The sequence below is a fragment of the Cetorhinus maximus genome, chromosome 11 (genome assembly GCF_964194155.1).
Source record: "Cetorhinus maximus chromosome 11, sCetMax3.hap1.1, whole genome shotgun sequence".
NCBI lineage: Eukaryota > Metazoa > Chordata > Chondrichthyes > Lamniformes > Cetorhinidae > Cetorhinus > Cetorhinus maximus.
Window position 1 is genome coordinate 121,443,862 of NC_135889.1, and position 17,165 is coordinate 121,461,026.

Consider the following 17,165-nt stretch of genomic DNA (forward strand, 5'->3'; position numbering starts at 1 on the left):
TACATGTCAATGAGATCACTTCTCATTCTTCTAAACTTGAAAGGACACAGGCCCATTCTGTTGAATCTCTCCTCATAGATGTAGTGTTCAATTGTTCTATGTTTGATTCTGTGAGTCTGGTAACTGACCTGTGCTCAGTCTGATCTCTGCTAACTTGATTAAGCCTGGGTGTGGACTCAGAGCAAAGTAAACAGACACCACAGAAGCTATTATTAGGAGCTGAGCTGTAATCTTGAGTGCAGACATTTTGTGATTGCCGAGATATTTTAAAACTCTTGTAAATAAAGCTGTCACGCACTTAGAAATTAGTGCTATCTCTGCATTGTTCAGAGGTATAAAATATACAAAAATAGGACAGGCCTCTCATCCCAGGAGTCAATCCAGTGAACATTTGTTGCACTCTGGTTCAGTATATCCTCAGGTAAGAGATCAAAACTACACGCACCGCGTTCCAGGTGTGGTCTCACCAAAGTCCCAACAAGACTTCTTTACTCTTATTCTCCAACTCCCTCTTCACTTCTGATAAATTGGTGCAATTTTTTTCTGAAAAGCAGACTTGCCCTTATATCACACTTTTTTTTTACTTTACGGTGACCCAAAGTGCTTTACAGCCAATTAAATGCTGTATTGCAATGTAGCCACTGTTATAATGTAGGAACCACAGCTGCCAATTTGTGCACAGCAAGATCGCACAAGCAGAAAAATGAATAATGACCAGATAACCTGTTTTTGAGTAAGACTATTTTACGGTTACAGGTGTATTTTACTGCTCTCACCACGAAAACCTTTTTCCTCAGTGAATGGCTGAGGGCTAAATATTTGTCCAGTTCACCGGGAAGAGCTTCCCTGCCCTTCTTTCAATAGTGACCCAGGGGATCTTTTACATCCCTTGAGATTTTACACAGGGTCCTCGGTTTAATGACACATCCAATAGACAGCACCTCTGACAGTGCAGCACTCCCTCAGCACTACACTGGGAGTGTCAGCCTAGGTTTTGCGCTCATGTCTCTGGAGTGGGATTCAAACATGTGATCGAGGCAAGAGTCCTGCTAACCGAGCCAGGACTGACAGTGCCCTGGCCTGTAGTACTGTACCATAGCTGGCCACCAGCCCTATGGGACCTTTCCCCCATCCACCATCCCGGACAACGGGTACTGAGAGGTGACGAATGCCAACCTGACTTCCACTGACATTGCAGATTTCTTCCTCCGGTCGTAACTTTATCCATCCCCAACTCAAGGATCTTGCTGCAAACCCTCTGTGCTGCACCTGCACCACTGCAGCACCCGCCCGCCCCCAGCCCACAATACTCTAATCAATCTGCAAGAAAGGTTCAGGTGCAGAAGTTCCTTTGATGTATTTGGTCTCTTCCTGCCACTCGATCAGTTTAACAGCTCGGGATGTACCCACCACCCTGCTCACACCTTCCACCAGCACCCTCATGACAGTGACTCCAAGATCTACTTTTACCTGGAGGGAGTCTACAGGACTTGGGCAAATAACTAGTCATGTGGCTCATAGATCGAAAACTAAAATATACAGTCGTGACAAAATATATCATGAGAAGTTAAACAGAGATGCAAGAATTATGAACTAAGATCTGTTAGAGAATTTCAGGGAGTTTTATATATAGAATACAGTAATTCATACCCGAGAGTGAGTTACAGCTGGAATCTAATCGCGGGGTTCGGGGGGTTTATATATAGAATAACAGATATGCAGGAGTGATTTACAGACTGGAATCTAATCGAGGGGTTCAGGGAGTTTATATATAGAATAACAGATGCCTGGGAGTGAGTTACAGATTGGAATCTAATCGAGGGGTTCATGGTGGTTTATATATAGAATAATAGATACCTGGGAGTGAACAATAGATAGGAAACTAATCGAGGGGTTCGAGGGTTTATATATAGAATAACAGATACCCGGGAGTGAGTTACAGACTGGAATCTAATCGAGGGGTTCGGGGAGTTTATATATAGAATAACAGATACCCGGGAGTGAGTTACAGACTGGAATCTAATCGAGGGGTTCGGGGAGTTTATATATAGAATAACAGATGCCTGGGAGTGAGTTACAGATTGGAACCTAATCGAGGGGTTCATGGTGGTTTATATGTAGAATAATAGATACCTGGGAGTGAACAATAGATAGGAAACTAATCGAGGGGTTCGAGGGTTTATATATAGAATTACAGATACCCAGGAGTGAGTTACAGACTGGAATCTAATCGAGGGGTTCGGGGAGTTTATATATAGAATAACAGAAGTGTTAACTGTTGTAATGTAGGAAATACAGCAGCTAATTTGAACACAGCAAGCTCCCACAAACAGAAATGTGATGATGGCCAGATAATCTAATTTTAGTGGTGTGGGTTGAAGGATTAAATGTTAGACTTGGATACAAGTATAGAGATGAAGGCGCACTTCGCAGGGCACTAGGACCCAGGGATTACAGGACAGTGCCTCTCTGAGCAGCATATTTATAGTGGGAGGTTGAGACTGCAGCGCTGTCAGTTCAACAGCAGTGCTGTAGTAAGGAGGGGAGAGAAGGAGAGAGCGAGAGAGATAGAAAGAGAAGGGAAGGGAAGGAAAGAAGGGAAGAAGATTTGAGACCTCAGCAGTGCACCATGTCTTATGCAAACTCCACAACCTCGAGCTCCTACAGGAGGACCTTTGGAGGGGGTCTGATGGGTTCTCCCCAGATGCCCAGGGCTTCCTTCGCCAGTGGCCGTTTTGCTGGAGGGGGCAGCAACCTGTCTTCCAGAGTGCTGATCTCCAAGTCCACTGTCCTGCCCTCTTATTCCAGCTACCGGACCAAGGTCCCCAGCCGAGGCTTGGAGGTGGTGGACTTTAACCTCGCTGATGCCATGAACCAGGAGTTCGTCCAGACCAGGACCAATGAGAAGGCGGAGATGCAGCACCTGAACGACCGCTTTGCCAGCTACATCGAGAAGGTCCGCTTCCTGGAACAGCAGAACAAGGTGCTGGTGGCTGAGGTGAACCGGATAAAGGGGCAGGAGCCAGGGAGGGTCAACGACCTCTATGAGCAGGAGATGAGGGACCTCCGGCGACAGATTGACGCATTGACCAATGAGAAAGTCCGGGTGGAAGTGGAGAGGGACAATCTGGCAGACGACCTCCAGAAACTCAAGCAGAGGTAGGAGGGCGAGATAACAGCCCCCACCGACTCAGTGGGGTTTACAGACCTGGCGGTCTCTTGGTTACACCCTTAATCCATCATTCAGACCAATTCTGTGCCATCTTGAATATCGCCCATTTCCCTGATCCCTGTGTATCAGCTGTGGCTCAGTGTGTAGCACCATTCACTTGGTGTTAGAAGATTATTAATTCAAAACCCACTCCAGAGACATGAGCACCTCAGCTGACACTCCCAGGGCTGCACTATCAGAGGTATCGTCCTTTGGATGAAACCTGAAATCCACTCTGTCCTCTCAGGTAGACGGATGTAAATGACCCCACAGTATCCTGGCCAATATTTATCCCTCAATCAACATCATTAAATCAGATTATTTGGTCATTATTTCATTGTTGCTTGTGGGATCTTGCTCTGCACAAATTGGCTGCTGTATTTCGTACTTTACAGCAGTGACTACATTTCAAAAGCACTTCACTGGCTGTGAAGCAGTTTGGTACGCCTGATGTCATAAAAGGCATTTAAAATAAATTAGTTTGTGGGTGTCGCTGGCTGGGCCAGCATTTATTGCCCATCCCTAATTGCCCTTGAGAAGGTGGTGGTGAGCTGCCTGCTTGAACCACTGCAGTCCCATGGGGTGTAGGTACACCCACAGTGCTGTTAGGGAGGGAGTTCCAGGATTTTGACGCAGTGATAGTGAAGGAACGGCGATATATTTCCAAGTCAGGAAGGTGAGTGACTGGGAGGGGAACTTGCAGGTGGTGGTGTTCCCATCTATCTGCTGCCCTTGTCCTTCTAGGTGGTAGTGGTCGTGAGTTTGGAATGTGCTGTTGAAGGAGCCTTGGTGAGTTGCTGCAGTGCATTTGTAGACGGTACACACACTGCTGCTACCGTGTAGATCTTTCTTTTCTTGAGCTAGGAACTGCAGACTGAGGTTTTGATTAGCTAAGTGGTTTTTGGCTTGGCTTTTGATGCTCATCGATGGGTTTGGTGATGCGGTGATTATGCTACTTGCTGAGTAACTCGGAGATACTGAGACCATGATCCTGCCATGGGATAGTATGAAACTGAACTAATTAGCACCCAAAAATCACCAGGAATGGTACCAAACTCTTCCTAAATACCCAACTGGTGCGTGAATGTCCTTCAGAAACCTGCATCCCCTACCTGGTTTGAACGACATGTCACCCACCTGATAAAAGGGAGGTAAACACAAATTTAAGGGAAAAATGTGGACTAAAACATGGAGAAAGGACTTAGCTAAATCGTTATAGAAATGTGAACTGTGTTCTTGGGATATGTTTTTGTTTAAGTGTTCAGTGACATGCTCTGGGTTGTACAGGTGGGTTTTGCATGAGGAACTAGTGACAAAGAGGGTTATAAGGTGCTGGGACCAGGAATCTTGAAGATGTGGATATGAAACTGCGAGCAAAGCGCAGGAGGTGCTGGTGGGCACCGACTCTTGAGTCTTTTTGGGGAAAGGCTGACAAGATACATGAGTGTAGGAAAGGAGGAGAGACTGGAATAGTGAGAGAGAGAAACTGGAAAAATGAGAGAAAGAGAGAGAGAGAGAGACTGGAATAGTGAGTGTGAGAGAGAGAGGCTGGGATCGTGAGAGAGAGACTGGAATAGTGAGAGAGAGAGATGGAATAGTGAGAGAGAGAAACTGGAAAAATGAGAGAAAGAGAGAGAGAGAGACTGGAATAGTGAGTGTGAGAGAGAGAGGCTGGGATCGTGAGAGAGAGACTGGAATAGTGAGAGAGAGAGAGAGAGAGATGGAATAGTGAGAGAGAGAAACTGGAAAAATGAGAGAAAGAGAGAGAGAGACTGGAATAGCGAGAGAGAGAGAGAGAGAGAGAGAGAGATGGAATAGTGAGAGAGAGAAACTGGAAAAATGAGAGAAAGAGAGAGAGACTGGAATAGTGAGAGAGAGAGAGAGAAAGAGATGGAATAGTGAGTGTGAGAGAGAGAGGCTGGGATCGTGAGAGGGAGAGACTGGAATAGTAAGTGTGAGAGAGGGAGACTGGGATCGTGAGGGAGAGACTGGAATAGTAAGTGTGAGAGAGGGAGACTGGGATCGTGAGAGGGAGAGACTGGAATAGTGAGAGAGAGAGAGAGAGACTCTGGAATAGTGTGTGTGAGAGAGAGAGAGACTGGAAAAGTGAGAGAGAGAGAGAGACTGGAATAGTGAGAGAGAGAGAGAGAGAGAGACTGGAATAGTGTGTGTGAGAGAGAGATAGACTGGAAAAGTGAGAGAGAGAGAGAGACTGGAATAGTGAGAGAGAGAGAGCGAGACTCTGGAATAGTGAGAGAGAGAGAGAGACTGGAAAAGTGAGAGAGAGAGAGAGAGAGACTGGAATAGTGAGAGAGAGAGAGCGAGACTCTGGAATAGTGTGTGTGAGAGAGAGAGAGACTGGAATAGTGAGAGAGAGAGAGAGAGAGAGAGACTGGAATAGTGAGAGAGAGAGAGAGAGCGAGACTCTGGAATAGTGTGTGTGAGAGAGAGAGAGAGTGGAAAAGTGAGAGAGAGAGAGAGACTGCAACAGTGAGAGAGAGAGAGACTGGAATAATGAGAAAGACAGAGAGAGACTGGAATAGTGATTGAGAGAGAGAGAGAGGGAGACTGGGATTGTGAGAGGGAGAGTCTGGAATAGTGAGTGAGAGAGACTGGAATAGTGAGAGAGAGAGACTGGAATAGTGAGAGAGAGAGACTGGAATAGTGAGAGAGAGAGACTGAAATAGTGAGAGAGAGAGAGAGACTGGAATAGTGAGAGAGAGAGAGAGACTGGAATAGTGAGAGAGGGAGAGAGACTGGAATAGTGAGAGAGAGAGAGAGAGAGACTGAAATAGTGAGAGAGAGAGACTGAAATAGTGTGAGAGAGAGACTGGAATAGTGAGAGAGAGAGAGAGACTGGAATAGTGAGAGAGAGAGAGAGACTGGAATAGTGAGAGAGAGAGAGACTGGAATAGTGAGAGAGAGAGAGAGAGAGACTGGAATAGTGAGAGAGAGAGACTGGAATAGTGAGAGAGAGAGAGAGAGAGAGACTGGAATAGTGAGAGAGAGAGACTGGAATAGTGAGAGAGAGAGAGAGACTGGAATAGTGAGAGAGAGAGAGAGACTGGAATAGTGAGAGAGAGAGAGAGACTGGAATAGTGAGAGAGAGAGAGAGACTGGAATAGTGAGAGAGAGAGAGACTGGAATAGTGAGAGAGAGAGAGAGAGACTGGAATAGTGAGAGAGAGAGACTGGAATAGTGAGAGAGAGAGAGAGACTGGAATAGTGAGAGAGAGAGAGAGACTGGAATAGTGAGAGAGAGAGACTGGAATAGTGAGAGAGAGAGAGAGACTGGAATAGTGAGAGAGAGACTGGAATAGTGAGAGAGAGAGAGAGACTGGAATAGTGAGAGAGAGAGAGAGAGAGACTGGAATAGTGAGAGAGAGAGAGAGACTGGAATAGTGAGAGAGAGAGACTGGAATAGTGAGAGAGAGAGACTGAAATAGTGAGAGAGAGAGAGAGACTGGAATAGTGAGAGAGAGACTGGAATAGTGAGAGAGAGAGACTGGAATAGTGAGAGAGAGAGAGAGACTGGAATAGTGAGAGAGAGAGAGAGACTGGAATAGTGAGTGAGAGAGAGAGACTGAAATAGTGAGAGAGAGAGACTGAAATAGTGAGAGAGAGAGACTGGAATAGTGAGAGAGAGAGAGAGAGAGAGACTGGAATAGTGAGAGAGAGAGAGAGAGAGAGACTGGAATAGTGAGAGAGAGAGACTGAAATAGTGAGAGAGAGAGAGAGACTGGAATAGTGAGAGAGAGAGAGAGAGACTGGAATAGTGAGAGAGAGAGAGAGAGACTGGAATAGTGAGAGAGAGAGACTGAAATAGTGAGAGAGAGAGACTGAAATAGTGAGAGAGAGAGAGAGACTGGAATAGTGAGAGAGAGAGAGAGACTGGAATAGTGAGAGAGAGAGAGAGAGACTGGAATAGTGAGAGAGAGAGAGAGACTGGAATAGTGAGAGAGAGAGACTGGAATAGTGAGAGAGAGAGACTGAAATAGTGAGAGAGAGAGACTGAAATAGTGAGAGAGAGAGAGAGAGAGACTGGAATAGTGAGAGAGAGAGAGAGACTGGAATAGTGAGAGAGAGAGAGAGAGACTGGAATAGTGAGAGAGAGAGAGAGACTGGAATAGTGAGAGAGAGAGAGAGACTGGAATAGTGAGAGAGAGAGACTGGAATAGTGAGAGAGAGAGACTGGAATAGTGAGAGAGAGAGAGAGAGACTGGAATAGTGAGAGAGAGAGAGAGACTGGAAAAGTGAGAGAGAGAGAGAGAGACTGGAATAGTGAGAGAGAGAGAGAGACTGGAATAGTGAGAGAGAGAGACTGGAATAGTGAGAGAGAGAGACTGGAATAGTGAGAGACAGAGAGAGACTGGAATAGTGATTGAGAGAGAGAGAGAGGGAGACTGGGATTGTGAGAGGGAGAGTCTGGAATAGTGAGTGAGAGAGACTGGAATAGTGAGAGAGAGAGACTGGAATAGTGAGAGAGAGAGACTGGAATAGTGAGAGAGAGAGACTGAAATAGTGAGAGAGAGAGAGAGACTGGAATAGTGAGAGAGAGAGAGAGACTGGAATAGTGAGAGAGAGAGAGAGACTGGAATAGTGAGAGAGAGAGAGCGAGACTCTGGAATAGTGTGTGTGAGAGAGAGAGAGACTGGAATAGTGAGAGAGAGAGAGAGAGAGAGAGACTGGAATAGTGAGAGAGAGAGAGAGAGCGAGACTCTGGAATAGTGTGTGTGAGAGAGAGAGAGAGTGGAAAAGTGAGAGAGAGAGAGAGACTGCAACAGTGAGAGAGAGAGAGACTGGAATAATGAGAAAGACAGAGAGAGACTGGAATAGTGATTGAGAGAGAGAGAGAGGGAGACTGGGATTGTGAGAGGGAGAGTCTGGAATAGTGAGTGAGAGAGACTGGAATAGTGAGAGAGAGTGACTGGAATAGTGAGAGAGAGAGAGAGAGACTGGAATAGTGAGAGAGAGAGAGAGACTGGAATAGTGAGAGAGAGAGAGACTGGAATAGTGAGAGAGAGAGAGAGAGAGAGACTGGAATAGTGAGAGAGAGAGACTGGAATAGTGAGAGAGAGACTGAAATAGTGAGAGAGAGAGACTGAAATAGTGAGAGAGAGAGAGAGAGACTGGAATAGTGAGAGAGAGAGAGAGACTGGAATAGTGAGAGAGAGAGAGAGACTGGAATAGTGAGAGAGAGAGAGAGACTGGAATAGTGAGAGAGAGAGAGAGACTGGAATAGTGAGAGAGAGAGAGAGACTGGAATAGTGAGAGAGAGAGAGAGACTGGAATAGTGAGAGAGAGAGAGAGACTGGAATAGTGAGAGAGAGAGAGAGACTGGAATAGTGAGAGAGAGAGAGAGACTGGAATAGTGAGAGAGAGAGAGAGACTGGAATAGTGGGAGAGAGAGAGAGACTGGAATAGTGAGAGAGAGAGAGAGACTGGAATAGTGAGAGAGAGAGAGAGACTGGAATAGTGAGAGAGAGAGACTGGAATAGTGAGAGAGAGAGAGAGACTGGAATAGTGAGAGAGAGAGACTGGAATAGTGAGAGAGAGAGAGAGACTGGAATAGTGAGAGAGAGAGAGAGACTGGAATAGTGAGAGAGAGAGACTGGAATAGTGAGAGAGAGAGAGAGAGAGACTGGAATAGTGAGAGAGAGAGAGACTGGAATAGTGAGAGAGAGAGAGAGAGAGACTGGAATAGTGAGAGAGAGAGAGAGAGACTGGAATAGTGAGAGAGAGAGAGAGACTGGAATAGTGAGAGAGAGACTGGAATAGTGAGAGAGAGAGACTGGAATAGTGAGAGAGAGAGAGACTGGAATAGTGAGAGAGAGAGACTGGAATAGTGAGAGAGAGAGAGAGACTGGAATAGTGAGAGAGAGAGAGAGACTGGAATAGTGAGAGAGAGAGAGAGAGACTGGAATAGTGAGTGAGAGAGACTGGAATAGTGAGAGAGAGAGACTGGAATAGTGAGTGACAGAGAGACTGGAATAGTGAGAGAGAGAAACTGAAATAGTGAGAAAGAGAGACTGGAATAGTGAGAGAGAGAGAGAGACTGGAATAGTGAGAGAGAGAGAGAGACTGGAATAGTGAGAGAGAGAGAGAGACTGGAATAGTGGGAGAGAGAGAGACTGGAATAGTGAGAGAGAGAGAGAGACTGGAATAGTGAGAGAGAGAGACTGGAATAGTGAGAGAGAGAGAGAGACTGGAATAGTGAGAGAGAGAGACTGGAATAGTGAGAGAGAGAGAGAGAGACTGGAATAGTGAGAGAGAGAGAGAGACTGGAATAGTGAGAGAGAGAGAGAGAGACTGGAATAGTGAGAGAGAGAGACTGGAATAGTGAGAGAGAGAGAGAGAGACTGGAATAGTGAGAGAGAGAGAGAGACTGGAATAGTGAGAGAGAGAGAGAGAGACTGGAATAGTGAGAGAGAGAGAGAGACTGGAATAGTGAGAGAGAGAGAGAGAGACTGGAATAGTGAGTGACAGAGAGACTGGAATAGTGAGAGAGAGAAACTGAAATAGTGAGAGAGAGAGAGAGAGAGAGAGACTGGAATAGTGAGTGACAGAGAGACTGGAATAGTGAGAGAGAGAGACTGGAATAGTGAGAGAGAGAGAGAGAGAGAGAGACTGGAATAGTGAGAGAGAGAGAGAGAGACTGGAATAGTGAGAGAGAGAGAGAGACTGGAATAGTGAGAGAGAGAGAGAGAGACTGGAATAGTGAGAGAGAGAGAGAGACTGGAATAGTGAGAGAGAGAGAGAGACTGGAATAGTGAGAGAGAGAGACTGAAATAGTGAGAAAGAGAGACTGGAATAGTGAGAGAGAGAAACTGAAATAGTGAGAAAGAGAGACTGGAATAGTGAAAGAGTGAGGGACCGGCATAGTGAGAAAGTGGCATGGTGAGAGAGAGACTGAAATTGTGAGAGAGAAAGAGAGGGAGTGGGATAGTGAGAGAGAGAGACTGGATTAGTGAGAGAGAGAGATTGGGATAGTGAGAGAGATTGAGATAGTGAGAGAGGGATTGGGACAGTGTGTGTGAAAGAGAGAGAGACTGGGACAGTAAGAGAGAGAGACTGGGGTAATGTGTGTGTGAGAAAGGTAGAGATTGGGATTGTAAGAGAGAGAGAGACTGGGATAGTGAGAGAGAGAGACAGGATTAGTGAGAGAGAGAGAGACTGGGATAGAGAGAGAGAGACTGGGATAGTGAGAGAGAGATAGAGATAGTGAGAGAGGGACTGGGATAGTGTGTGTGAAAGAGAGAGAGAGACTGGGATAATGTGTGTGTGAGAAAGGTAGAGATTGGGATTGTAAGAGAGAGAGAGACTGGGATAGTGAGAGAGAGAGACAGGATTAGTGAGAGAGAGAGAGACTGGGATAGAGAGAGAGAGACTGGGATAGTGAGAGAGAGATAGAGATAGTGAGAGAGGGACTGGGATAGTGTGTGTGAAAGAGAGAGAGAGACTGGGATAATGTGTGTGTGAGAAAGGTAGAGATTGGGATTGTAAGAGAGAGAGAAACTGGGATAGAATGAGAGATTAGAAGGGTGTGTTTGAGTTTGGCAATGCCTGTGGGATTAGGTCCGTTACTGCAACCCCTTCACCACACCGATCATTAGTTAAAAATAAACGAAGGGCAGAATTCTCCCATTGGCGTGCGGGGGTGGGCCCCACATGCACACGCATAAAATGACATGCGGTGATGTCGGGCGAGCGTCCTGACGTCACCACGCGCCATCGCGATATTTCGTTGGGCGGGTGTGTTGATCTCCGATGTGGGCCCGCCATTAATTAACGGGCCACTTAAGGCCCTTGAGGCGCCAATTGATGGTGATTTTTCGGGGCCCATGCGATCTTCAGGTTGGCACAATGGGCAGGCGGGTAGGACACATCCACCGGTGGGATAAGAGGGCTCAGTGGGGTCGCGAGTGTCTCTGTCAAATATTGATGTTTCAAAGTTACTGATAGTTTCCTGTGTGATCTGCAAAACTTCAAAACGCAGACCAGCTGCTTGGTCTGGACTCACAACCTTCAGGTCAGCACTCTGCAGTGAGGAATCTTTTCTGGACCTGCAGGTTTCAGGAAGCCTTCCCGTAGCCTGGGAATGGGAGCTGAACTCTCCACTGGAGACAGCTCCTCTGAGGAGGAAGAGAGGGCTAGAAGGGGGAGGAGGTCAGGAGTGCACATTCAGCCTCCAGGGGAGCCACCTTTGGGAGGAGAGGCGCAGGCACAAGGGGCGCAGGGCCATGAGGAAGTCCAAGGCGGAAGGCGCCGCAGAAGACGCCACTATCCTGCTGCCAGGGTTTACAGAGTGCGAAGCAGCTACCTCAATATGTCTGAGGTGCAGTGCCAAAGGAGGCTCCGTCTCTCAAGGGAGACAGTCAACTCTATCTGTCAGATGATTGGGCCTGAGATCTCCCCTAACCGTGTGGGTGGACACCCCATGCCAGTGGCTCTAAAGGTCACAGCTGCCCTCAACTTCCAGCCTTTTCCAGGGGTTAGTGGGTGATCTTTGCTGTGTCTCCCAATCAGCTGTCCACACTTGTGTCAAGCAGGTTACAGACGCTCTGTTCAGACGGGTATTGACCTTCATCCACTTCCGCTGGGACGAGGCCAGCCAGGCACAGCGAGCCAGAGGCTTCACGGTCATTGCTGGCTTCCCCCGTGTCCAGGGTGCTATAGACTGTACACATGTGGCCATTAATGCGCCAGCGGGTGAGCCCGGTGCCTTCGTCAACAGGAAGGGCTTCCACTCCATGAACGTGCAGATAGTGTGTGATCACAGGATGCTGATTCTACAAGTCTGTGCAAGGTACCCAGGCAGCTCCCACGACGCCTACATCCTCAGACACTCCCAGGTGCCTGGGCTCTTCAGTGCTCCAGCCCGGCTGGATGGATGGCTGCTGGGTGACAAGGGCTATCCCCTCAGAAGGTGACTCATGACGCCTCTCCACCATCCAAGAACAGAAGCTGAGCAGCGGTACAATAGGAGCCACGGCACCACAAGGGCTGTGGTGGAGAGAGCCATCGGTCTTCTCAAGATGCGCTTCCGATGCCTGGACCGCTCAGGGGGCGCACTCCAGTACCCCCCAAGTCGTGTCTTGCTGATAGTGGTTGTATGCTGCGCTCTCCACAATCTTGCGCTGGAAAGGGGGGACGCAGTAGATGATGAAGACGTAGACGCAGTGGCTGCAGCTGCACATGATGAGTCCAGCAGTGAGTCCGAGGATGAGCACGCACAGGGAAATGCTGAGGGGGTAGATGCTGACCCAGGCATACTCCAGGGAGGCAGGGACACCCGGGAGGCTTTAATCCAATGAACCTTCAGCTAGCCGACCACATATGGACCTCCAGGTCAAGCCTGGGCTGCAGGCTCCATACTCGATACCTGAGTGCAAAATCTGCCTGGATAGGAACATTAACTAAGGTCCTTGTTAACAAAGCTGAATGTCCCACAAATCACTCATAACCATTATTGGAAACCATCCACCTACAGAAGAAAAGAGGCTCCCTCAGCCATGGTGACATGTCTGAATTTAATATTACAGCCAAAGGAACTTAATGAAACAAAATGACAAAGGTGTTAAACATCACACCAACTCGTAAAGACCTCATTCCAGACCAACACAAAAGCACCAGTGATAAACCGGTGGTGTGCTTAAGGTGCCTTATGTTTACAATTTCAGGCACTACGTCTTGGTGCTGCCCCCTCGCTGGGAGTGGTATCTGAGCCAGTCTGCTCACTCTGCTGTCCTGTTGACCGCGATGACCCTGGCGGTCGTCCTTTGGCCTGTGGAGCCTGAGCTGGCCCCGCCTGGGAGGGAGCTGCCGGTTCCACAGTTGGCATCTCCCCAGTCGTCGCAGCCCCACCGGATGCAACGGTCACTGGCAGAGGGGCGGAGGAGCTGCTGCCCTCATCTGGATGGCCCTGAGAGGAGCCCGCAGAGAAGACAGGCAGCTGCTGCGCCGACGTGAGGTTCCTTTGGACCTCCCTGCTCACTGTGGATGGGGCACCGAGCTGGGAAACTTGGTGCCCAGCGACTGACCAGCTGAGTTCAATGCCAATGTGAGGGCTTGCTGGCCCAAGCGCATCCCTAGGAGCCCTGATTGGTCTCCTGGAGGAGCCTCTCCATGAGAGTCGCCACTCTCTCCATGGAGGATGCATGGTGCTCGGATATGAGGTTCATTGCTTCGGTGATCGTCCGCGTAGACTCTTCCACCACGGACACCAAGCCAAACATGGCCTCATGTATCTCCACCAGATGCTCCCGCACACCCGGCCGCATTTCCTGCATTTGCTGCATCGCGGACGACTCCAGAGGCTCATCATCAGGCACCGACTGAGCATGTGCCTGGTCCCCTGCAGTCCTCCGACTGCTGGCACCATGGGCACTCTCTGTCTCTGCCAGCTTCTCCAGCGACTGTGAAGTGCCCTCACCGCTGTGCCCCGGGACACTAGCCGATGTTCTAATTCCCACCGAGGTGCTAGTATCTGCACTGGTGCCTGATGGTGTGATGCTGGTGAGTCCGAGACTTCAGGCTCCTCAGGTGTGAGAGGGGGTCTCTGCTGCTCCTCCTCCCGGCCCTGCTCCGCTGATGCTGAAAGGAAGAACAAGGACATTGGATCAGTTAACGTGGAGACAATGTCAATGTGCATCCCTGTCCCCCGGATCATTACGTGCTCATCCTTCCATAAGCAATGGTCAAGCCATGTTGCAAACTTCAATCACTGAACATTCAGCACTGCCATGGCTGTTGGGAGAACAATGGTGACCTCACTGCTGGGCAAACACACCTGCCCGTGGCACCCCAGCCTCACCGACACTCGTGGACCTGGGCACATGGCGTCTCTCCAGATCTAGGGCCTCCTGCTTGAAGCGACTGAGAATCGCCAACTGTGCTGGGCCGGCACCAGTCCTCACCCGCCCGGTGGCATTATGTGCATTCTTCCCTGAAAAGGAGAGAAGAGCATTGATCAGTGCTACTTGTACCTGGACTCCCTTCGCGGACGGCCCACCCCAACCAGAGTGGGACATTGCAGGGCTCCAGTGCCTCCTCACCCCGCTGCTGCCGAACACTCACACAAAGATGCTCGGCCTGACCCCGCCCCCACCCCCTTGGCCAAATGCTGCCTACATCACACCAGGCACCGCACAGTCTAACCTTCCATAGCACGGAGGCGCAAGCACGTGGAGCGCAGAGGACAGCAGAGGATCGGTGCCAACGCCACCTTGAAGCTCCCCTTCCAGCATCTCATCACCCTAACTTTGACATGTCCTGGAGTTCCAGCCCTGTGCCCAGGTGCAGCTCCTCCAGATTGTCCCCAAAACAGTAATGCAGGTCTCAGTGTACCACATGCTGCAGGGGCAGAACCCATCTCTTCACCACCCTCTCAGGGTGACCTCAGCATGGGCAATATCTGCTGGCCCACCCAGTGAAGGACACAGGCCGTCAATGATTCAATACAGTCACTACACTCAGATTTGAGGTGGGGGGGTGGCGCCGGGTGGAAAGCCTACTTGGCGGGTTAAGTGACCAGTGCCAACATGGTACTGACCCTTCCCGAGTGCAACAGGTCGTTGAAGCGCTTGCGACACTGGATCCAGGTGCGCCGCACCATGTCGCGGGAGCTCACCACCTCCGCCACCTCCTCCCAGGCACGTTTGGGCATGTGGTGGGGGGGTCTCCTCCTCCTGTCCTGGGGTATGAGGACCTCCCGCTCTGCTGCCACCTCCTCGAGGAGGGCAGCAAGGCAATTGTCAGAAAAACGAGGGGCACAGTGCCCCCCTACCCTACCCTCCTGCCTGGCCTGCTCACCAGCAGTGTTCTGGGGAAGCCCCTCCACTGGCCGTGATTCACAGCCTTTGAAAGGCTGCAGCAACTTTTTAAAACAGGCCGCCCAGGTCGCCATTGGACCCGGTGGTCATTGCAGTCCCGCCACTGCCCGCCCACTCCCGCTGTCCTCGAGAGCCGCGATTCACGCTGGAGGCCCGCCTGTGTAAAATGGCGGCGTGGACCCGATCGCGGGCGGTGATCAGGTCTGTGCCCACACGTGCCCTGTCCTGCACCGCCCGCCCAGCAGGCAGAAAATTCTGCCCCAAGAGTTAAATGAAAGATGTTACTGTCACTATGACCAAGTCAAACACTTGGCAGAGAGTTTCACTCTGTAATTTAATCAGCCTTTGATGGAATGGCTTGTTAATTAAATTTCACCTCTTCTCCACTTCCATTTATGCAATGGATTCTGACCTTGGCAGCGTGGTGTTAGAGAGTGTAGGACACTTACAGCAATGGAATTGGAGATCAGCATTTTACCCATTAGACTTCCACCCTAATGGAGTACAATAATTTTCCAATGAGCCATGTAAGGAGATATTGGGACAGGTGACAAAAAAGCTTGGTCAAAGACGTAGGTTTTAAAGAATGTCCTAAAGGAGGAGGGAGAGTTAGAGAGGCAGAGAGGCTTCGGAAAGGAATTCCAGAGCTTAGGGTCTTGGCTACTGAAGGCACAGCCACCTATTGTGGAGCAAAGAAAATGGGGGTAGCACAAGAGGCCAAAATTGGAAGAACACAGAGATCTTGGAGAGTCGTAAGGACTTGACAATAAGGATGAGAATTATAAATTGAGGTGTTTCCAGCTGAGGAGCCAAGGTAGGTCAGCAAGCATAGGGTGATAGGGAAATGGGACTTGGTGTGAGTTAGGACATGGACAGCAGAGTTTTGGATGAGCTTATGGAGTATGTAGTTTTGGAGGTCAGCCAGGAGAGCATTGTAGTTGTCAAGTCCAGAGGTACAAAAACATGGATCAGAGTCAGGAAGAATTTCTTGTCACAGGGTGTAGTGTATTGACAATTGCAATGTACATTTTGTTCACTTGAAGGTACCATACACATTTGTACCAGCAGAGGGAGTCTGCAATAAGACAAATAAAAGGAAGCCATTGTTGGCTCATGCAATAATAAATTTTGGGTGTCTCTGGCTGTTGCTGCCCCAAGAGCTTTACAATGATGATAAAGACAATAAAAAATTAGAAGCATTCCTTCCAGATATGAATCTTTTTGGAGGGTTTTTCCTACTTTCTGCAGAGAAAACAACATTTTAGGTAGCAGGTTCAGACACCCTGGCTGTGTCAAGTGTGCACAAGCTTGGATCTAACAAGCAGGAAAATTTTAGAGAAAGGTTTCATCACTCCGTTGCTGATGAAAAAGCATTGTCTATGTCCAATATATCACCTTTTGCTGTGCATTCGGAGCCATCCTCTGTATTCCCACACTGGTAAAAGTGACTGTGATGTTTCAAAGGTGCGATGGCAGGTTTTGCAATCAGGGATGAGAAAAAAAGGAAAAAGGCCTTAATTCCCCACTGTGACGGTGAAAACTTGGAAGATGTCCTTTGAGACACTCATGCCTGAGCAAAATGACGATGGCCTGGCAAAAATTGCATTAATAACATCTTTTACAGCCAAGAAAAATACATTATACGAAACAATTATCTTCCGACACACTAGACAAGAAGCAGACGAGACGATTGGCTAATATTGCACACGTTTGAGGCAACTAGCGACCAAATGTGACTTTGCTGATGTTGAACATGTTGAAAGGGAAATCAAATCACAAAAGATGGAAGGTTGTCTCTCTCTCGTCAACTACACTGAAAAGCGCTAGAGATAGACAGGAAGCTGTCAGAGCTGTTGCAGTTAGCAAGATCACTATCGCTTTCAGGGCCCAGGGTCGCTGAATGTGAAGCTGCCAACAGTGACTATAGCACTCCAAGTTCGACTCCGGTGAATAATGTTCATCGCTCATGCGCCCACTTGCAAAACAACAACAGCAGCCTCGCCCACGGAGCTGCGCTTGTCCAAACAATGTTTCCACTGTGGTGGTGTTCATCCACACTGGTCCCATTACTGGTCAACAGTGTAAAGCTAATGGAAAAACCAAACCACTTCATCAGAAAAATTG

General features: G+C 48.7%; 1 protein-coding gene across 1 annotated transcript in view; it reads left to right on the forward strand.

Moving 5' to 3' along the window:
- The first annotated feature begins 2,502 nt into the window (after positions 1–2,502).
- Positions 2,503–17,165, forward strand: part of desmb (desmin b) — a 41,184-nt gene continuing 26,521 nt past the window's right edge. The window contains exon 1 of the mRNA XM_078552692.1: positions 2,503–3,159. Within this exon, the coding sequence (XP_078408818.1) occupies positions 2,630–3,159 (530 nt within the window). The 5' untranslated portion in view covers positions 2,503–2,629. The remainder of the gene's footprint in view (positions 3,160–17,165) is intronic.